General features: G+C 39.8%; 1 protein-coding gene across 5 annotated transcripts in view; it reads right to left on the bottom strand.

Annotated features, from left to right (window-relative positions):
- aopep (aminopeptidase O (putative)) overlaps nt 1–24,043 on the bottom strand; it is a 92,158-nt gene that overhangs the window by 45,213 nt on the left and 22,902 nt on the right. For 3 of the 5 annotated variants that reach the window (XM_080893639.1, XM_080893641.1, XM_080893640.1), the window contains exons 7-11: nt 11,800–12,010; nt 9,996–10,102; nt 4,411–4,513; nt 4,096–4,203; nt 3,559–3,602 (exon numbers count right to left, since the gene is read on the bottom strand). In XM_080893639.1, the coding sequence (XP_080749765.1) occupies nt 3,559–3,602; nt 4,096–4,203; nt 4,411–4,513; nt 9,996–10,102; nt 11,800–12,010 (573 nt within the window). The remainder of the gene's footprint in view (nt 1–3,558; nt 3,603–4,095; nt 4,204–4,410; nt 4,514–9,995; nt 10,103–11,799; nt 12,011–24,043) is intronic. The other 2 variants (XM_080893642.1, XM_080893643.1) reach the window with 2 other exon arrangements.

Genomic DNA, 24,043 nt, shown 5'->3' with positions numbered 1-24,043 from the left:
CTCTGAAGGTTTCAGTGCAGTGTAAGTATACAGTAATACCTTCACTGAAACATTTTTATTTTTTATTTCTGGATAGTATTTTTTCTTTATTAAACACATGCAATTCAGGCTCCCCCACATTTTCCAAACTTATCCCTAAAAGGACACGTTGAGAAAAATAACAGACACAGAATGTAAATAGGTCTATTTTGTAAATCTATTATAATTGTCACAATGGGTTTAACCTCCTGTAGTGACCATTTAAGGTAATCTTAAACTCAGTTCATCAGGCTCAGTCACCTTAATCTTATTCCAACTTGTAAAAGTCAAAATGTATTCTCAGTGGTTTAAGCTCAAAGTTAATTATAGAAAGATAACATGCTCACAAAAACAATCTGTTGCCTTGAGACAAACTTGAAAACAAGCAACCAACCTAATTCTCAACATTGCTCATGTGACTAAATTGGCTTTTTGTTGCGGGGTTGAGGCTGAGCTCCTCGCTCCCGCACACTAGCTGAGCTCATCTAGTGCATTTCTAGGCAAATTAAAAGAGTGGTGTATTGGGAAACTACACTTTAAAGCATATTAGAAGAAGCAATACTCCAAATAAAACATCAACTTGCTTAAAAACCAAGGATTAAGAATGTGATGAGCGACTTCATCACAAGCGCATTTAAACTCTTGGCATGATTGAAATTATAGACAGAGTCTAGAGACTAAACATATGCCACACCAACAGTGAGAACCCACAAAGTCGGATTACATGGGATTATGTCAGCATACTTCTCTTGTGTGGCAAACAAAAGGTTAATACACTTAATATACCACATGACTCATCAAGTGATGCTTAATAATAGGTCTAGTGAGAAATAAGCTTCATCTCTCACGAGAGCATATGAGGCATGTATCTACCCGTTCCGTTCTGTGACGCTAAAATGTAAACTTCACTTTAGTTTCACTAATTAGTCATCCTCTTAGTGACATGTAAGAATTCACAATTAAGTCTATATGTTTTTGGACAATGACATGTTTTGTATTTTGCCTCAGAACACCACCACTGTGGATTTTAAATTTTAAAAAATAGTGCAGAGTTTAATTAAAAGGATTTAGCAAAAGTACTGCATTTTGTAAAGTAATGTGATACACTTAGAAAATGTTGAATGTGAGGACCGTTTTAATATTCGCAGGAAGTCGCCAAATGCTGTTTTTCCTCCCTTGAGATGCTGTGCTAGCCCTTTACTGTGGCCACCGTCAGTTGCTGCTTGTCTGTGCGCCTCTTCGCCTTCATTTTTGTCTTCAGTAGCTGAAAAGCATGCTCTACTGGGTTGAAACCAGGCAACTGACTTGTCCATTAAAAAATATCCAATTCTTTGCCTTAATAAACTCTTGTGTTGCTTTTGGAGAATGTTTTGGGGCATTTTCCATTTGTCCTGTAAAGTTTTTGCAGCATTTGGTTGAAGCTTAGCAGAAAGTATAACCCTGTACACTCCAGAATTCATCCTCCTACTTCTCTCAGCAGCCATCAATAAACACTAGTGACTCAGTACCACTGGCAGCCATACATGCCTATGCTATAACATTGCTTCCAACATGTTTGACAGATGATGTGATACGCTTTGGATCATAAGCTATTTTTCTTACTTTCTCCATACTTTTTATTTCCCATCATTTTGGTGCAAGTTAATATTGGTTTAATTTGTTCTTTTAGATGTTTTCTGAAAAAGGTCTAGTCGTCAGTGTAACAAGTGGTTTCCATTGTCATCATTGCCACACAAAAGACAACACTAGGTTCAATTCCACCAGGCAGCTAGGACTTTCTATATGGAGTTCACATGTTCTGATGTTTGCACGTTTGCTCTCATTATCTCCCACAGCATCTTAGATTAATCAGAGATTCTAAATTGGTTGTGGCTTTACGTGTTAGCCCTGCAACAGATCAGTGACCTGTCCAAGATGTACCCTCCCTCTCGTCCTATGGCAGCTGGGCTCCAGCTCCAAGAGAAAATGGATCGGTGGTTTTAACAATGATATACCTACTTACTCAAGAGTGTTCTTGACTTGCATAGACGTTATGAAGGGCTTCTTTTTTTAAACCAAGGAGAGAATGTGCACTCACTTTAGCTTTCCTACACTGTCTTTGAGGGCTTTGGGTGCTACTGGCCAGTGCAGTGTGATCTTTAACTATCAAAATAACTTATTTTGGCATTTCACCCCAATGATGACCTTCATTTACATCTACACCTCCTTGTACCTCACCATGAAAGTTCTAATGAACAGATCCAAATGCAAAGTAAACTTTGATTAAACAAAGTAAAGATTTTTTATCTGCTTAATTTGTAGAGGAAACTGGGATGTACTGGCCATGAAACTGCTTGTCAGTCAATTACTTTTGAATCTCTCAAAATGTTAACACACTTTTTATTATCAAGATGTAGGAAAGGATATCCACTACAAAATATATAATTTATAGAATATGATGCTGGATATTAAACAGAACATAAAGTATTTAAAATGAGCTCAACAACTAAACATCTGCACCAGTATTTTTAAGATATTTAACACTGATAGGAAACATTTTTCTGCATAATAATTATTCTGAATTTTGATACTTTACGCAAAATTTGTCCAAAAATAAAATTTTATGTGCAATGAGGTGTTTTATTGCTTAGTTTCCTAAAGGAATTGCTTGAAAAATTCCTCAATACAGCATACAGGCAATGCGCATGGTATGTTTTTGATTTCTGTGTGTGCTTGGGGTCAGGGAGTGAGAGGTTTGGGATTGTCTCTGGTTGCCTTTCTGTAAAAGTCCCTGCATGCCACTGTTCCAAGGATACATGACCTCACATCACGAAAAGACTGGCCATGACCCAGAGCAGCAACTGTCTATTCTAATCTTAAACCCTTCTATTTCACTGAGCTGTTTACTGAAAGAGGCATCAAATCCAAATATTGACTCTGCCCAACTCCCTCTGTTTAATTCAATCAATCTCTTCTCGTCCAGCAGCAGCACACTCCACATGACAGAGAAGGCAGAAAGAAAACACTGAGAGCCGACAAATAGATGCTCGAGAAAAGAAGAGTAAGAAAAGAAAGGGCTGATAATGTGAATGACAGACAAGGAAGAAAACGTGGGACAGCAGGACAAGACACATGAAGAGGTTAATGAGGCAATCGGCAGAAAAAGAAAGTTGAATGATTAAGAGAGTGCAGAGAGAGTGAGAGAGAATTAGAGAGGAGGAGAGCAGGAGGAACAGTTATCCTTTTACACTTCAGTGAATATGAGAGTGAATGAGACTGTTCACCTAACAGAACTGGTGTTGGATGCTTCAGTTTGCCATATTTCCACAGTGGGACCAAACGCATTTCACATGAAATCGATTAACATATCACATCTGCCACTGAAAGTTTAAAAGCTACATTGAAACAAACAAAAAATAATAATCTTTAACCGCATCTCATATTTGTCTGCAACTAGAAACTAAGACTACTCCTGCTATAGTACAAACCAAATTGGTTTTAATGCATCTTTACATTATTCATGAATTACACTGCAGAGATTTCTCATAGCAAACAACATACCTTTCCATGCCGGGAAAGCTAATCAGTAACATTTGCAGGAAATCCTGTTTAAAACAGAACAAAAAAAAAAGACAAGCAGAAATGGAGTCGTTTAGGTAGATGTGGGAGGAAGACAAAAAGAAAAGAGAAAGGCATACCTGATCTTAAGTCAAGAGTACAAGGTCAAACAGTGTTTATGTTACTTCCTCTATTTAGTGGGAGGACTCAATCTGCGACTGAAGTAACAGGAGCCAGGTGGAACTCATATGCACACACACACACACACACACACAAACACACACACACACAGTTCCAGGTGGGATCACTCAGCTTTGTGGCCCCACCAGAATAAACACATGTGCCTCTGTTGATGTACAATCATCAATTTGAGAGAAAGCTATTGTAACAATGTGGCAATCAGGTTTACATCAGCCTCCCAATAATTTATAAAAGCAGCAAATGTGCTGGAGAGACGGGTCGAATTAAATAGTTCACACGTGAGCTAAAATGTTATCAGCAGCCTCTGAAGTAGCAGCAGAGATATGTTTCCAGCCTCACCTGGGACAAAATTAGATGGCCGTGGTATTTCTTCACAAATAATTGGAAGAATTCAATAAACTGTTGCTCTCCCACTTGACTGGCCAAGAACCTGAGGAGAAAGTAGCCCTGGACAAAGGGTGAGACATGCAAACAATCAATTATAGACAAACGTCTAAAGCACCAAACAAGAAAGCTCACAGAAATTTTAAAAAAACAAAGAGATACTATAAGTTTATTCGATACTTTGATTGGATCTGGTTCTTTTATTTGTCTTCATTAATTCCCTCCTTTCTTTGTTCATTTCCCACCTTCCTACTACGACATTAGTCTCACCTTGAGGTAGTGGACTTGCATGAAGGGTTTTTCAGGGTTGAGGGCATGCTTAACTGTGGAGGAGCCAGATTCACTGACCTGACCAGTCTTCTCCATGTTAGGTCTGCAGGAGGGCAAACAGAGCAGGGAAGAAAAAATTGCTCACAGAAACACTGAACAAGTGAAGAGATGGACGTACAGCACACAAAGCGAGATTTTCAGCACACACCATCAGCAGTACTGTGCACAGGTACATGACAAGACCAGAAGGCAAAACAGGAGTGAGATGTTGGAGAACAGGAGCACATTTTTATTTTATCTTGCTCTCAAGACATTTTAGTTGCAGGAAAACCACCATTTCAACAGAGCAAGAGTACACTGTCAGCAACACTAAATGGCACCACTCAGGCCATTTCTCAATGGTGAACACATTGCCAAGTTGCCACACTTTGCCAGAGGCAGGCTGGAAATAAAACTGTGGATTTATAATAGCATACTATAGTGTTTATATGACCTCACAGTGCTGTGCTCTAACTTTTACTGCCCGTGAGTCATGGAGCGAACATATAACACTTGCGCACAAAAAAAGCACCCCTGACTACCAGCACAAAAGAGCCACGCTCTGGGTTTCATTTTCCCCGTCACGAAGATACAAATCATCCCCTCAACCTCCATAAAACACACAAACAAACACGCATAAAACCAATAAAAAACCAGACAAACAAATCCCTGACATGGGATGCTGTGCAATGATAGTTTTAGTTAGCTGGTATTGATCAGAATGAGCAGATTAACTCAGTGTGCCAATAGGAAGGCCTTGAAGGATCACCCTCCTGCCAAGTCGATACGGCAGGCGCCTGGCCCACCAATCAATACACCCTTCATCACTGGCTTGCACTTTTCCACAAGACCGCTTCATGACAGAAGCGGCCAGACACACACACGCAGACGTACATGGACGATCGGAAAGGCTAAAGGCACAGAGAGTCACATGTGACTGTTTAAATTTTTGACTTGAGCTTAAGCAGGGAGCCACAAGTTGGTCAAATATTTGATTTACACAAGTGTTTGTCCAGCCATGGTGAGCAGAAGAGGGAAGGCAGGATGCAGAAGAGAGGGGGGTAAAGCAGACTAGGGCTGAGGACAAGACAAGGAGGAGGTGTGGGAGAAATCAAGGGCAGAAGATAGACAGGAATGTTTGGTTTGCTTAGTGTACTGAAAGAGAGGAAGTCATCAGCTTCCTGGAATTTCTAAATTCAACTGGTCATTCTTTCAAGCACTTTCATCATGCATCTGAGGGCGTGTTCCCACTTGTGTGGATGTATGCATGTCATATAAATGCTGTGCGAGAGAAATCGCTATGGAAATGACCTGATTTCGGAAAATCTGCCTCAGAAAATCAAACTAATGATGTTGACTCTCCAGAAATAAAGACTTTCATTATTCTCAGTCTGTCAGTGACTGTATATAATGAATAACACATTTGGATATAACAAACGGGCTACAAGTTAAAACTTAAAATATGCAATATAGTGTTTGTTTTATATGTGGTTCCTTTATATCAACATTTTCCTTTAAACACTGGATTTTTTTTAAAACTTGCTCTCTGTCCAGTCACCTGCTCATTTCAGCCTGTGGCTGTCTGTTCCTTGCGATAAGATGAAATGGACTCTTTTTAAGACAGCGGGATGTGCTGTACCCCTGGGAACTTGTGTGTATGTGTGGGTCTGAGAGGAAAAAGAAGGATTAGGACAAAAGATGAAAACAGTGACAGAACATGTACTGTCTTTCCACGGAAAATGTAACCATTTCTTATGTCAGAGACACTAGCAGACCACGGAGAGACAAAATGTTGATTCATCACTGTCATGTTAAACAAAGGGACTTCAGCCTTCTTTATAAGGGATTTATTGATGTGTGAATCCCTGGGTTTTGCTGCCTGTCTTTGTCAGGGATGATTAACTAAAACTTTAGGAGGAAACGGTGCTTGCTGCCTTCAGCGTCTCGTAATAGCTAAATGTATTTCAGAATAAATGGCGTTCTTATCTGACTTGTAGGGCAGTGAGAGGGGGGGTGTTTGTCTGTGTGTGTGTGTGCATGCGTAGCCGTGCGTACACCTGGGTGTGTCTGAGATTGAAAGGGAGAGAAAAAGCGAGAGGAAATCAGGAGCTATTACTGACAGAACTTAATGTCAAACGAGAACACACATACACACACGAGAGGTTTATAGCTCCGTGAGCCATATCCTGACAAATTACACTGGGTTGACTGTGGAAACCGGATAAGGTAGAGCAGCGCTCCCAGCAGCCCAGTAAATCAACAGGGAGAATGGCGTCTGGCCCAGGCTGCCCTAAATATAACTCATCTGAAATGGACTGATAAACACTGGCCACTGGGGCCCCTGCTGGATCATGGGGTGTCAATTGTGACCTACTGAACTTGGAAAGAACAACCTACCATTTAGCCTTTGTGTGTGCATTTGTGTATGGTGAGGACATCTCTTTGTATATATCCCACTGTGGTTTCCTTTCCTTCCCTTCAGCAGATCCTTAGAGAGTCTTCACTGTGTTGTGACACTGAGTTAGTGTTTATGTGCATGTGGTTCTAATGCAAATGAAGTTACATGTGGACTTGGGCACAAAGGTTGTGTATTCCACATGAAAAAGTGATCTGTGTCAGGACTTTGAGGGCCCTACAAGATACAATAACTAAAAGTGTAAAAAATAGATTAAAAAAAAAAAACAATAAAGGCAAGCTGACAGAGACAGAGGTGGTTCCTAAGTTACTTTTTAAAGGTATCATTAGTGTCCACAGATCTTCATGAGGTTCCACAACCTCAAAAGCACAATCACCTTTTATCTTTAACTTGGATCTTGGTACAACCAATACACCTAATAGATCTTGGTGTTATGTGTGGTTGTAGTAGCTCACTGATATGTGGAGGCATCAAACCGTGATGACCAAAATTTCAAACTGAACCCTTAAACTTCCCAGGGAGCCAGTTTAAAGAAAACAAAAATCTGTGTCACATGGGACCTTTAAGGGGACATGCAGCAGCATCCTTGAGTTAGTTATCAGTTTTCAAGTTTTCAGGAATTGTTATTCAATTCATACTCTATAAATGGTAAATGGCCTGTATTTGTATAGCGCTTTATTAGTCCCTAAGGACCCCAAAGCGCTTTACATATCCAGTCATCCACCCATTCACACACACATTCACACACTGGTGATGGCAAGCTACATTGTAGCCACAGCCACCCTGGGGCGCACTGACAGAGGCGAGGCTGCCAGACACTGGCGCCACTGGGCCCTCTGACCGCCACCAGCAGGCAACGGTGAAGTGTCTTGCCCAAGGACACAACAACCGAGACTGTCCGAGCCGGGGCTGGAACCGGCAACCTTCCAGTTACAAGATGAACTGCCAACTCTTTGAGCCATGATTGCCCCATAATAATGATGATGAGTTCAGAGTCATTTTAATGTCCACTGAGAAAACTGATGAAGACTGCAGTGTGGTCAAGGCCTCAAAAACCCCCACAGTTGAGGTTCTGCATCACCTGTATTACCCACAGGATCAAGAATAAAGATCAAGGTTAATCTCGACTGCTGTGCACTTCATCAGACAACAGTTGGAAAACAAAAAACTCAATAACTTTGTTTGTTTAAGAAAACTGTTATAATTCATTTTTATATGGGAAATTTCCCCTGGAAAAATAACTGTAATTTAGTAGTAATTATAGGTGAAACTAGAAGAGCTGCTCCAAGTCAACTGTAATAACTGAGTCATTAGTCATTTACTATCGTAAAACTTTCTTTTTCCATCGACGCATACTGTATGCCGAATTCCATTCTTCACTATGGTGTCACGTCAAATGTCCACAGCTTTATCTGACTTGCTGGGCACTAAAAGGCACTCAACATTACAAATCAGTCAACTCAAACTACATGAACAATGACTGCATTTACCTCATAACTGGCAGCAAATGTCTTAGCTCTTCCCTGGAAGCTGATAAAGAGTTTTTATATAGGAAGGACTCAGAAAATAAAATGTTATAATGAAATGCGTAGATGCACTATAATTACAACGGGCCTCTGCTGAAAGTAAACAAACAATAATTAGCTTTGCTAAAATGTACATGCTGACAGAAGTAAAGGAACACAAACAGGAACACATTTGCAGAGTAACAGCCGCATTATAGAAGTACATATACACAGACTAAATGTGTTCAATCATTAAGATCATTAAGCCTGTGAGCAGGGTTCATTTATGCCCCAACTTGCTTTGGCAATCCTTTTGGAGTTATTTGCCACTTTGACAATAACGTGTTTTTCACTACAAATGCAACACACCATATTTCCATGTAGCAGTCAGTCAAAACATGCAGCCAGGCTTGCAAGCATGTGTGCATGTGTGTGTGCGCATACTGTAAAAAGTTTGATGTTGTTGATGTAACCCCATCAGGTGACGAGAAACATAAGCCTGATCCTCTCTAACAACCCATGTGTCTGTCTTGTGGAGGAAAACTCTGACCGACACCACTCTCCAATGTATATTTAACCCTTTCCTGCACTGCCAGCTTCTTATTTTAAGGTACATTGTAATTCACAGCCATGGCTCCTTTCATGTTGAAGCCTACCACAAATAAAGACGTTATCAGACAGCAGTCTTAAAGATCTGGAACAATTTAAATCATCATAGCAAAGTTTTAAAAACAAAGGTAAATTCACCAATAAAGAACATCACTAACACCACATGAAGTATTTGAAGCAGGCTGAATTTCACTGTTAAAGTGAATGTGAATATCCATAAATATCACAAGTGTAACCACCATTGATTTAATGTCTAATGAGAGCTGCAATACGCACAGAGAAATCACCAGCATTTTCATTAGCTAAAGGGTTAAGCCCTTGTTGGGGTTTACAGCTATAATCCCCCGATGACACTCTGCTTCCACCCTGGATGAAATAAAGCAGGGTGTGGGTCCCACACTGTCCGTCTGTCTGAATTTATGTGTTTGCGCACACTTGCCTTCCTCGTGATGTGAGCTTTTCTAAGACATGACGGTACAGCACACCTGGATATACTTTATTGCCACACCTGCCACACCTGTACCCCTGGAATGCCTAGACTCTACGTTCATGTGTGCGTCTGCATGTGCAGACACTAAGAAAAATCTAGGCACAGTCTGGCCTGAAAATAGAAGATAACATTCACTGTAAAGAATCTGTTCATTGCAAAAGAAATTTATCTCATTGTATATGGATTTTTTTATTTTAGCAAACTGTTTAGGGTCAACATAACCATAACATGATGCAAAAATTGGTGGTAACTGAATCAATAAAACAAATTAAAAACCTAATTTTGCCAACGAACATTAACTTCATTTTGAGCATCATCAGTGGTGATAAGAGCTGGTGTCTTAGACTATGGCCAGACACCAAACAGCAGTTTGTTTGAAGGTTCCACAGATTCCAAGTCTGAAGGCATCCCATCATGTTAGAAGTGGGCTATGCACAATTAATTGAATTCAGGTAAGGGCTTTGATTATTGCCATGGTGCTCTTTAGTTACCCTCCAAAAACGTGTTTCTGTATAAAGACACACACCTGAGGATCTGAAGTTCCTCTTTTGAGTTTTGCAACTCATCGGAAAGTCTTCTCCACCTCAGAAGGGCCTTCAGGTCAAACTGCTCGGTTTTCTCCTCTAAAGAGAGCTGGAGGGAGACACACATGGACAAAAGTCGATGCAAAATTGCCAGATGAAAAGAGCTAAATATGGTGAATTCTGCAAAAACATAAAGACACTGTGATAGAAGCGCTCTCTGTTATTCAGTTTGGCAACACTTGGAAGCAGATGTGATTAAATCCTTTCAGCAGAGCAAAGTTCATATCATAAAGGTGTTTAGATTTAACATCACAGACAAAAGAAAAGCACTTGTGTAACTCTAGATGGTGTGGGAATACAAGTGGGAGGATTAGGTCTGTAGCCCCATCAACTACAAGATTAGAGCTGAAGTGTTGCAAACATTAATGCTACACCCACTTCTTTTATCTATTTAGTCTCTTATATTTTTTGCAGGGATCCTTAATTAACCATCTGGCTGTAGAAGGACCTTTGGGAAAATGTGACGTTAAAATTTCTTTGGAAAACAATCTTTAGAAAAGAATTTACTAACGAATCAACTATGCGACTGATGTGGTTTTACACCTAAAGAGATATGGTCTATTGATTAATGTTGTGATTGGTTGAGAAAACTTTGTTTGTTTGTGATTTTTCAAATTTATTTCCTGTTTTTGCTTTTTTGTATTCCAATATTCTCTAGTTGCCTTTAAAAAAAAAAAAAGTTTAACGTATGTTTTTGTCACAGTGATGTTTGAACAGACGAAAGGTTGGAATACTGACCCGCATATTATTTATTTAATGAATTTTGCTATATGATATTTTAGCAGTATTTGTTTTTTTATGACTCAAAATATTTACATATAAATCATTTCTAATGAGAGAAGATTATCTTCTCAGAGGCACCCGCTTGCCTTTATTCTCACTGGCCACTTCATTAGGTACACCTTTCTAGTACCAGCTTGGCCCTCCTTTTGCCTTCAGAGTTGTTTTGGTTCTTCGTGGCATAAATTCAACAAGGTGCTGAAAGCATTTATGTGAGATTTGGGTTCATATTGACAGAATAGCAGGCATGGACAGGTATGATATGGTCAGCTCGGGTGATACTAAGGGGTCCAAAAAGTGCAAAGGAAATATTGACCACGCCAGGACCAGCAGCCTGAACCAGCAGCCTGAACCACAGATACAAGAAAAGATCTTTGCGCTCATGTTGTTTGCACCAAAGTTTCACCCTATTTTCTGAATTTTTGCAGCAAGATTAAGAATCATCAGACAAGCAATGTTTTTTCCAACCTTCTATTGTTAACTTTGATGATTTCTTTGTGAATTTTAGTATCTTACTCGTAGCTGACAGGAATGTCACCTAGCATTGACGTCTGCTGCTGTGATCCTTGTAGCTCCTGTTTTTTTTAATTATTGTTGTTAAGTTGTTGTTGGCCATTCTTCTCTGTCCTTTGGCTCACTGGTTATTTTCTGTTTTTTGAACCATTCTCTGTAAGCCCTAGGAATGGTTTTGTGGGAAATTCCCAGTAGAGTTCCTCAGCAGTTTCTAAAATACTCAGACCAACCCCTCTGCTGCCAACAACCACGCCACATCCAAAGGCACTTAAATCACTTTTCTTCCTTACTGTGCTGCTCAGTTTGAACTTCAGCAGGTTGTCTTAACATACATGTTTATATGCTTTAATATTTGCATTAACCAGCAGCTGTACAGGTGTAGCTAATGTGGTGGCCGGTGATTGTATGTTACTATCATATAGTGGTTAATATGGAAAACACATTATCTTATACTTGTTGTGCTTGGGCCCAGATAATGTCTTCAAGACAGGTGGCAAAGCCTTCGCTAATCCATTCTTCAGTCCAGTCTCTGGCTCCGATAACCAGGCCAAACCAGGAGTGGGAAATCTCGTGGCAAATCCTGGATCCACACAGAGACAGACTTTCTTCAGAACCTGGACTCCCAGCAGACAACACACTCTGGGACAGGAAAATTATATGGGGGCTGAGGAAGACAAAAGTAATGACACAATAATAGCATGTTTGAAAAAAAGCACATTCTAAAGGCAAGAAAGGAGTCTGAGGCACAAATCACAGATAAATATTAGGCAATGTTTTGATAAAAAATATTGTAATCTAGGAGGTTCACAGAGTGAAAGATGAGAAAATATGTTGCAGACATCAGAATTAATAGTCAAGAAAAAATTAAACTAACAGAGACACAGAGATCTAGTGTTCTTCTGTGCAGAAAGATCAAGATGCTGACGTAACGCTCCACACCTAGGATTATAGAAAATTTGGCCTTAACCTGTCATGTAACACAACCCCACATATTTTCTAGTGAACAAACTGCCCATCCTTTTCTCAAGTTCTTCATTATGTTTAATGAACATAATGAAGAAGGGCAACTTACTCATGCAGAAGGCTTGCCAAACCTAAATGCCACAATTTCCCAGGACTGGACTTGTTAAACAACAGTGGGTAAAATGATTTGAATTAAAAGTAAATTACGCAATTTATAATGCCAGAGTGACTTTTGAAAGCGAAATAAATATTAGATGTATTTAAAACACTTCAGATTGTGTATTTGAAGCATATGCAAACACAGAAAGTGATATTTACCTAGGTGCACCCTCGATATGAATGCAAAAGTAGTATATGCAAAACATTCAGATAGTAACTACTCAAACAAATCCTCAAAGTGCTTTTAGTGATGCCAAAGATAAGAAGCCTTTTCTGCTTGTACAAAGGGATAAAACAGCAAGATTTTTTTTGCCCAAATTAAAAGATAATATTTTACCTTTGTGCCATTCTTTGATAACAGATTTTAAAGTCTAAATTAAGACTAATTATCTTGTTATACAAGCCCTTACTTCTTAATTAAGTAAATACACTTTAGTTTTAATGACGTTTGGAAAGAAATAATTTTTTTAAGGCGACATTTGTGGTCTTATTAATTATGACCCAGCAGAGAATAATGACTGTTGCATGTATCTTTTAAAGTTTTTCTTTACATATTGCCTACTTTTACACCCATTTTTAGCTCGTCCTTTTACCTGCCCATTTTAATAGGAATGTTTTATTTGTTAAGCCACTTAACACTGACCCATGAATCAGTCAAACAGAAAAAAGCACTTAATTCAAGGGATGAACCAACGTTGTGTCTACACACGACAAACAACTTAGCAAAGAACCAATTAACATAGACTAAATTATACCTTTAGGCACTTTGTTACTAGGAGCATGTCATAAAACACATTCTTTCTTCCACTTTCTTTAATTGCATCTATTAAAATGCCAAAGAAGCCAAAATAGTATTTTTGCACCAACAAGATATTCACAGCACTGCACTTGTTCCACACTTTGTCACGTTACAGTCTTATTTTAAAATGTATTAAATGAATTTTTCACCTCAAAATTCTGCACACAATACCCCATAAAGTGAAAACATTTGCTTGAAATTCTTGGAAATGTATTAAAAATAAAACAAACAAAATATAACATATACATAAATACTCAGAGCCTTTGTTCAGTACAATATAGAAGTGCACTTGGCAGCAATTACAGCCTTAAGTCTTTTTGAGTATAGTGCTATAATTTGGTGCAACTATTTTTGGGCAATTTCTCCCATTCTTGTTTGCAGAACCTTTCAAGGTACATCAGGTTGGATTGGGACCATCAGTGCACAGCCATCAGATCTCTTCAAAGATATTCAATCACTTGTGAACTGGATACTGTACATGTCACCCAAGAACATCCACCTTCACCACAGTCTAAGGTCCAAAGGATTCTGGAACAGGTTATCATCAAGGACGTCTCTACAATGCTGCATTCCCCTTTCCCTCAATCCTGACTAGTCTCCCACTTCCTGCTGCCAAAAAATATCCCCACAGCATGATGCTGCTACCACCATGCTTCAGTGTAGGAATACTATTGGAAAGATGATGAGCAGTGCCTAGTTTCCTCCCTCCAGACATGAGACTTGGTTGGCATTCAGACCAAAGAGTTCAATCTTTGTTTCATCAGAGCAGAGCCCTTCAGGTGCCTTTTGTCAGACTCCAGGCAGGCTGTCATTTACCATTTACTGAGGAATGGACACTTTAGCAAACAGGCCAGATTGGTGAAGTACTTCAGAAATTGTTGTCCTTCCTGAAGGTTCTTCGCTCTGCACAGAGCAATGCTGTACCTCTGTCAGCATGACCACTGGGTTCTTGGTCACGTCCCTGACTATGGCCCTTCTAGTTTGGTCACTCAGACGGGCCAGGCAGCCAGCTCTGGGTAGAGACCTGGTGGTTCCAAACTTCTTGCATTTACAGATGGAGGCCACTGTGCTCACTGGGACCTTCAGGGTTGATCATTAATGATTTTTATGTAACCTTCCCTGTGCCTCAGTATAATACTGTCTCAGATGTCTACAGACAATTTCAACTATGGGACCTTATATGGAAAGGTGTGCGCCTTTCCATATAACGTCTAATCAAGTGAATTTACCACAGATGGACATTTGACAGAAGATTAGTGGAAATAGGATGCATCTGAGCTCAGTTTTAAGTATTGTGGCAAAGACTGTGAATACTTACGTACATGTTAAATTTTTGACCTTTATTTTTAATAAATTTGTAAGACATTCAAGTAAACTTTGTTCACGCTGTCATTGTGTGCAGAATTCTTAGGTGAAAATGTATTTATTATGTTTTGGAATAAGGCTGAAACATAACAAAATGTGGAACAAGTGAAGTTTTGTGAATCAAAGGAGCTTGCAAAGAAAAGCGTCTGGACTTCTTTAAGTTGCTTGAAGACGTTTCACCTCTCATCCGAGAAGCTTCTTCAGTTCTAAGGTCAAATGGTGGAGAGTCCCAGATATAAACCTAGTGGGAGTGACCCCCCACAGAGGGACAAAAGGACCCCCTGATGATCCTCTAATCGCCTGAGCCAAGGTGGGAAACTGGGCGTGGGTCCCAATCAGCCAGAGTTTCGGGTGTGTTCATTGTGAAACCTGGCCCCACCTTATCATGCGAATTCCTGAGGTCAGATGGCCCAGGATGTGAGTGGGCGTTAAGGCGTCTGGGAAGGGATCTCAAAACTGGATTATAGATGGCAGAGAGTTGGTGTCGTAAACCCCCGCCTCTGTTCAAAGATGGTCGCTCACAGTGGACATAGATGGCTTCTTTCACTCCTCTTTCAAACCATCTGTCCTCTCTGTCCAAAATGTGAACATTGGCATCCTCGAAAGAGTGTCCTTTATCCTTAAGATAAGTTGCAGCTCCTTTGACTACGATGACCTGGATGACTGAGAACCTTCACAGACAAGTTTTGTGAATATTTTCTGATTACATGTTATTAAGAAACAGGAAAAAAAGAAGCAAATGTAGTCCCACCAAATATTGACTTTCAGGCTTGTCAGAATTTTATAAACTCTGTACACGTCAATAAATTGCAGCACCTACTTTCCATTTTCCTAGCAATATAAAAAGAAATGTAGGGCTCAAGACTTTTGCACGTTCCTTTATAGTATCTGTACTTGATTGAAAATCGAACTTTTCATCATGAACAGATAATACAAGCTAGTCGTTGCTATTACAGGTTCAGCAACATCCATATCAAGCTTGGTATCACAGGAATAAATAAGTGATTTTGCACTAGTAGAGCAGGACCAATCACAGGGCTCTATCAAAGCCAAGGTCATGGCTGAAGACTTTTTTGGAGCATTCTTTACTTCATTCTTATGTAACAGGCTGTTGATGCCCCGAGGGGCTTAGGGCTGACTGTGCGTGAGAGGCAGGCTATTCTTCTTCAGAAGAATGAGAGAGGGGTCACAGAGGTGCGAATGAATGGCCTCCCTCTCTCCTGGCTCATACAACAACACCGGACTGTCTAGAGTTCCTTTCACACTCGCTAGATTTTAAGCGTCCCAACCACCATTGACCTGACACCGGTGGGAGAATTTATGGCAAACTGCAGGTCCTAGTGAAAAGCACTTTTCAAAAGGCCACACCACCCCACTCATGTGACAAATATGTTAAAGATGCTATAATGTGTGGCTTAGTAGACCACACATTATTGCATTTGCCCCATGCAGAGTGGCCTTACTTTCAACTTCTGAGACACAACAGCAGCAACTGGTTGACCTGTTGGGTCGACAGTAAGACTAAGACTCCATATTGCTGCTATTGATGAAATACAGTAAGCTGTAAAATGAGATGCTCTCATCAAGGAAAGATTACAATCTTAAACCACCAGATGACAGAGGAGTTATTTCTTCTTTGCCATAACCTAATTATGGTGACAAGCTAAGTCAATTATAAAGGAAAACAGTGAGTAAAGACATAGCTTAGGCCGGGTCTGCCACACAGCCTGTTTAGAGGAAAACAAAATCAGATATCTGAACAGCACAACTACTCTTTATTTCCCAGGGGATTGTTACATCAGACAGAAAGCAGGCCCTCCCCTTCAGTTATTTAGGAACATGTCAACATCATACAATGGGGTCTTATGAGCATCATTTCCGAGACAGCATCTCAAATCTAATTCCATGTTATTCCTGATTACACAAACAAAGGCTCTCACTGGAGCAGGAGATGCTAATATTAGCATATGAGTTTCTTTGTAGCTTAATCTTATTCCCCCACAATTGGATAAGCACGCCTTTGTTGTCAGTTACAGCACCGTGTTTGTGTGTGTGTGAGTGAGTGAGTGTGAAAAACAAAGACAGCCTTTCAGAGACGGCGCTTGCACATGTTCCTCTGAGGGAGACGGAATCCATCACTACAGTGACAAATAGTGTCACCCCACCATGGTGGTGATGAGCAACAACAGCATCTTTCACGTTCACTGATACACTGACTGACATTAGTTGACATTGGGGACCTGTCATGAATACATGCATGGTAAGACCTCCATACAGATTCATGTATATGTACTACCTGCACATGTGTATGCATCGTTTAAGCCCACAAAACATCTGAGTCTAGTGTCTGCTGCAGGGATGAATGGCTGTACCTGATATGTATTGTACATTTTCAGCGCTGTTTAGAAACAAAGCCTCACAATAATTTGTAAGTAAACTGTTTTAATTGCACATTATGTTTAAAAAGAAGCTATTCATTGAAACTGTTGATTTCACTAACAACTGCAATCAATCACAAAACACAGAGTGATAATACTGCAAGACTACAGAAAATTACAAATACTACTAGAAATTCAAATGACAAACTCATTTATCAGCTTATGCACAACAGAACTACCACAAGAGCAAACTATTCAAACCTTCTGTTTGAATAGCAGCCAGTCGGAAAAAAGTTGGCTTAAAAAGAGGATAGCTTTAAAGGGAAAGGAGCGGAAATGTCCTGTTTCTGACACTGCATGAATTCAGGGGCTGGACAAAGGCCTAGTACATAATGAGGAATGAATGTTTGGACCTTGAACCATACAGTCCAGGAATAAAATCATGGAACTGGAAATAAGCATAACAGGTCTCCCTGATGTGTTGAGGACAATGAGAAGGACAAAGTTACAATTTTTTGTAAACTTGATCTTATTAAGAAATTATATTCATAAAAAGAGACTGGCAAACTTGAAAGCCAAACTTTCAGCCTTTTCTTGAAGAACTGCATCAAAATGGCACCACAGTATGAATGAGAAAAGGATAACCCTGAAGGTCACTTGGCAACGCTTATAACATGTTTCAAGGTCTTGTCTTTGGTGGAAGAGTTTGAGCTCAAAACTGGCCCAGACCGTTTGTTGTTTTCATGCCCTACCTTTTTGTATATCTATCAGAATTTTAAAGATTTACACAAAAACAACCAAAAACTAGCTACATTCCCGTGAAAAAGAAACACTCCATCATTCAGGAGCTTGTATAACCATCAGTAACGAAAAAGAATAAAGCCTGTATGACTTTAACAGTCTATCACATCATTTACAAAGGAATTTCGTCCCACTCTTCTTTACAAGATTGCATCAATTCATTGAGGTTTGTGCACAGCTTTCTACTGTCCCACCAAAGCAGTTTAATCAGTTTGAGATTTGGACTTTGACTGGACCATTGTAACAAATGGCTAGGCTCAGTGTCACTACTGGTAGTACGAGGTGATTCCTGGACCCTACAGAGGCTGCACAGGTAGTCCAACTCCAGGACAGCAGACCGCTGGTATGAATATCTCTGACCAAACAATCAGAAACCGACTTCATGAGTGTGGCCTGAGGGCACGGCATGCTTTAGTGGGCCTTGCGCTCACTGCCAAGTACCATGGAGCCCGATTGGTGCGTTTTACAGATGAGAGCAGGCTCACCTTTAGCACATGTTGCAAATGTGAAATTGTCTGAAGAAGTCGTGGAGAACATTGTGGTGCCTTTAACATCTTTCATCATGATCAATTTTGGTCAGTGGTGTTCTGGGAACCCATATCCATGCAGGGACCTACAAACCTCCCCAGGCTAGGTATCAGGACAACACAACAACGCCCGACCTCATGTGGCGAGAGTATGCAGGCAGATCCTGGAGGATGAAGGAATTGGTACCATTAGCTGGCCCCTAACACTTGTCTGACCTAATTCCAATAGAACACCACTGGGACATTATGGAGCTCAGTGATGCCCAGGTGTAGATAAGAGAGGACAACCCCCAGGACACCATGCGTTGTCCCATTCACTTTGATTTTCCAGATGTCTTTGAATTCAACCCTGTGTAGGTTGATCATTTCTATTGTCATCAAACAATGTGGCATCCTATTGTTCCTAACACACTATCCAGTCCATGTCAGTATAGATATCCAGTGTGATCTTTTTCCTTACATGTTTTCTATGTGTTCCTTTTATTATTTTTCACTTTTTCAAAACAAATCCAAAATGTCACCCCTCAATAACAGTGATAGCTGGCATGAGATGTTTGTGTTGTTATGTTTGGTAACACGGCCACACACGTCCATGTTGACCTGCTCTGTCCAAAGAACATTACTTCAGTCATAAGGTTTGTTCAGATGCATCTTTGCAAATCCATGCCATGCTTCCATATTCTTTTTTGAGAGGTTTTAACCTGGCAACCCTTTCATACAAGCGTAATTGTATGTCATAACTTTAACATTTAACATGCTAACTGAGGACTAGAGTCTGAGCTCTGAGAGTAGCTCTTGGCTTATTTATTATGTCAGTATTGCACAGCCTGACTTTGTGATGAATTTGCAGGGTTGTCCACTCCTGGGAAGATTGTGAGACTGTGTTAACAGACACCTGAATGCTCCAGACCAGCAAACTGCCAAAATGTCTGCTTTTATAGAGGTGCTTACACTTGTTGATGATCAATTAAGATTACCAACACCCCCCTGCTCCTAATTCTCCAAAGTCCTATGATAGTAGGGTTAGTTTTTCACATGAGTGCATAGTGTCCTATGAAAACTTTCTTTTTGTTGTATGCAAATTTGTTCTAAACTATCTCTACCTGATTTATGCTCTCTATTGCTGTGTTAAGTGTTTTTTATGTTTCTTTTATTATCGACAATTCAAAAAAGGTTTGAAAAAAAAGAAAAAGAGAAGAGACATATCTAGTACATCACCACTTAGACATATCTGAAGAAACACATTTGTAGTCACATTTCAAACCGACCTCTAAATTAGATTTTAATCCAATTTTCCAAAAAATCCACTTAATGCTGTTTTTTTTCCTGTTCAGGCTTTCTAAAATTAACTTGGGTACAACCTGTATATGCCAAATAAAACAGATTGGGACTTCTACATAAAGGGCTTAGTTACTTGGCTGCATGTGACATCTTACATTTTGGAACGTTAGCATTCATTTCCTTTACGCATAACGCGGCCTCTCAGTGTCAGTTGAATGTACTAATTCAATCACCTCATGAATAATGAATCTTTCTCAGATTTAGCCATATGTCACTTGAGGCACCTCTTCTCCTGTGCCTCCCTGTAAGATTTACAGTGGCCAACTGCAACAAACCAGATACGTGAATAAAAATACACCTGCACCAGCATTTCAAGGACTAAAAATGTTGGTAAACAAGCAGCTGGCTTTGGGCTGTATTTTCTCCGTGTGCATGTGTTTTCGTGTGTGTGTGTGTTCGTGTAGTGTCTGAAGCACATAAAAGGAAGGAAGAGGAAATGAGTTTACCTGGACTACATCTATACCTGCATTTCTCATCTTGTGTCATTTCCACTTCCACTATCATTTTCACCTAAAATGATAAAACACAAAAGACTTTGAGTCTAATAACTGAAAAAAGTGGTGTGAAACTATAAAATGTCCTCTGTGAACATTAATGGGTTAATGTTTGATGATGGAAGGTTTGATTGGGCCTTGGATATCTTTATGTAAATTAATTCCAACTTTTGCCCCCGTTTTGTGTCTGCAGTGATCTTCATTTGTTTTTTAATTGACTGCTAGCTGTACAACACATTGCCCTTTGGGTGTAATAAGGCTTAACTCTACTCACTGGTCTTCCCTTTTTAATCATGTTCTTCTGAACAATGCATTAAAGGCATGGAGTTATACTTTCTGACATTTAATTAGATTTGAAATATAACTTTTCTTAGCTGATAATTAAACGACTCAGAGACAATACGCAAGGGCTTCCAAACGATGTAATTAATTAATTTCCAGAGGTTGTTAAACAAATATGATCATGATGCGAGGCTATCTGCACATAAAATAACAGACATGACCTTTGCTGACCTTTCTGATGGCAGTACCCTACTGGGTCCTTGACACAAAATTCAAGGCTGGTTAAAGCCATCCTGTGCTTTCTCACATGACAACCTTGTGACTCTGAGTCACCCAGGGTTACTTGGCCCTGAGTTTCAGAGGTGTGAGCCAGGGCAAGTCTTCAATTTGGTGAGACACAGATTGCAATAGTGTTTTGCTACTCCATCTCTCCATCCATTATTCATCCCTTCATTTCTCCATCCCCTGTTCCTGGCTGTAGGCCGTTTTTTACCCCAGCGGGACACTTCCATGCATAATGCAGCAAGGGCCCTATCATAGTTCTATAATTGACAACCCCAGTCCAGCTCAGCCCATAGCTGGGACACCAGTATAACAGCCCCATGAGACACAACGATGTGGAAAAAAGATGATGAGAACAGAGTGTTGATCCTGCATGTGTGAATGAAAGACTGTAGACACAGAGACTGAAAAGAATTTGTGAAAATGGGTAAAAAAAGAAGGTTAAATGAAAAAATTATCTGATAGATATTTATTGAAATATTGAAACCCTGTTGTTTGTCACAGTATCCTCTCCATGATAACTATTAAGCTGCTCAATCTCCATAGCACAGATGATGTTACACACTTTGTTCACATATTGAAACAAACACTAAGACATGCTATCAGACCTGTGAGACCTGTGGAAAAACACACATATAAGACAAATTACAGCTTGTCCAAGCAAAGGTTGCAGGGCTGTGCTTCCTAATGTCAGCTTATGGGAATAAGCTTTGTCTCTTTTCCCTTCATCTCGGACAGTTTGTGGGTTATTTCAGACACAGGGGCATATTTGACGAAACTCCTACCACCCTCTGTTCTTTTTTAACAAGTCTGACTTCAAATGTCTGGCATTCTAGGCTGGCTGCAGATCAGCTCACTGCTCCCAGACGGGGCCCCACAGGGCCAGGCCAAATGCCACTCCATGTAGGGCCTGATCACATGAACAAGGGCCAGGCTGGGGCCCCGAGAGAGCTGTCCCACCCACAAACACATCATCGCATCAGACTCTGAAAATAAATAGCAGAAAAAAATATCAGAGGTCATCAGGAACAAGGAGGCGACTCTGTGCCTCAAGTTAGGGGAAAATTAGGCTTTGTAGTGCCGGCGCATAAGGAATGAGTGACACGTTTCAAGGTTAGACTCTAGTTGTTGTCAAGTGCTTATACTCAGTCTTGGATGCCATGCCAGAGAGTCACCTAATGAAATCGACAAATAGAAATCTGCTTGTAGATGCAATAAAGTAATATAACCTGTGGGCATAGCAGAGCACACACATAAACAAGCAAGAAGTCCAAATGTAGACCACATCAACACTCACCCACATACTTTCAGCAAATCTCCTTTCAGTGCGTAACAGCTGGAAAGGGAGAGCAGATGTCTGATCCATCCTCCCTTTACAGTAAAAACAATCCACAGTGCAGCTTGTTCTTTGTTTAATTCAGAGCCTCAAAAGTGATGTCATCCCAGAGGAATGTTCTTAAGAGTGTGTTTCTGAGTGGATATTAAAAACACTATGGACACCTATTGGGTTTGTGGGTTATTGTTCCAAGGCAACCAAAATACATTAACCCAAACAGCAAAAATTAACATGAATGTCACTAAAGGGATAATTTGATACTTCCTAGAGATCACCTGTAGAGGCAACATGTGGTATCTAATCATATCCAAATATCACAATTTACAAAATACCAAACTTTTGCAGTCCAACACTATCTTAATGCAATGCAGTTGGAAAAGCTACTTTCAGCTGCTGTCTTATTCACAAGCAGTCTTTAATTAAGCGCCTTGAGGCGACTGTTGTTGTGATTTGGCGCTATATAAATAAAATTGAATTGAATTGAATTTAACTATGGTGGGTAGCTCTGCATGTTTGATTTGACAGATTTTTTACACCTTCCTAAGGCAAGCCCAAGGGATTTGTGTCTTCTAATGTAATTTATTTAATATGATAAATTTAAACAACCTATGTAATGCTCACAACTTAAAATTTTATTTTGATTGCTTCAAATTATTATCTTATACTTAGGGATGGGAATTGATAAGAATTTAGCAATTCCAATTCCATTACTGATATCGCTTATCGATACGATTCCGTATCTCACTGGGTTCTCATTGGTTCCCCTTTGAGAGTCAGCACCATTTCTAAGCAGCACATCAAAGACAATACATTTTTGCAAATTGAATCTATACTGTGTGGTCAAATGTTTGTGCATGTTGAATGTATTTCCTCACTTTGTTGCAATCAGTTTTGGAATTATTTCTCTAAAATTACTAAACATATTACACACAACACTTAAAAGTAATGCAGTACCTTAATTACTCCCAAGAGCAAGTAATTTGTATACTCGTTACATTACTTTCATGTTACGCTGTAAAAAGACCTGATATGCACCATTTAACAAAAAAAAAAAAACTATAGGCTACAGTTCTACACACCAACACAAATCCCTATCCTAATAAGGACACACATATAGGACACACAAAGCTGACATCACAAAGCAAAGATGAAAACCAGCACAAAGAGACTTTAAAGCAATCGCCACAGTGATTCTGCTTTAGAAACATGAACATGTACAAATTGAGGCTGCAGCCTGACTGTTCATCGGTTTGTTACTTGTTGAAGTTCAGGGTCTGGCTGCTGTGCTGGGCATTCACTCAGCTTTAATGCTTTCACCATTGCATTCTCATCCTTTTGTGGACTAAAAGTAAAAAAAAAAAGTAATAAAAGTCAAATAAAAGTAAAGTCCATATCCACACTGCAGACTATGTTTCTCCTCGGACACACGAACTGAAATCAACTGTAGCGCAAGTGCAAGAACCAATAAGCAGGCAGACTAACAATTGCAAGGAACTGAATTACTAGGAACAGGTTCTCTTCAAGAACTTCAGGGACACCGCCATCACGTTCCACAATGATGCGAGTTTTATATTCCCATGGATCAACCAAGAAAGAAGCACCTGCTAAGCACCTTCAAGCTCGACTGCAATTTGCAGCTGCCCACATTAACAGGCCAAATGGATCCTGGTGAGAAGTTGATAGTCCAATTAGACAAAGACTGAGTTATTTTGCCACAATGACAAGAGGTATATTGGGAGGAGTAAAGGTGACTACCTCCAGAGTATTTAACTTCACATCGACTCAACAGCTAGATGGTTAAAACTTGGATACAATGATTCCAAACACACATCAAAACAGGTTTGGGATGGATGAAACAGTCTAATATGAAGCTTCTGAAATCGTCTTCCGAAAGCCATGACTCTAACTCTACTGAAAATCTGTACTATACGTAAAAACTGTGTCTGTGCCGCAAAAGCAACCAATATAAA

Source organism: Rhamphochromis sp. 'chilingali' (genome assembly GCF_963969265.1).
Source record: "Rhamphochromis sp. 'chilingali' genome assembly, chromosome: 10".
In the NCBI taxonomy this organism is placed as follows: Eukaryota; Metazoa; Chordata; class Actinopteri; order Cichliformes; family Cichlidae; genus Rhamphochromis; species Rhamphochromis sp. 'chilingali'.
The sequence above is the reverse complement of the archived record's forward strand: the minus strand, read 5'-3'. Positions and strand labels throughout refer to the sequence as shown.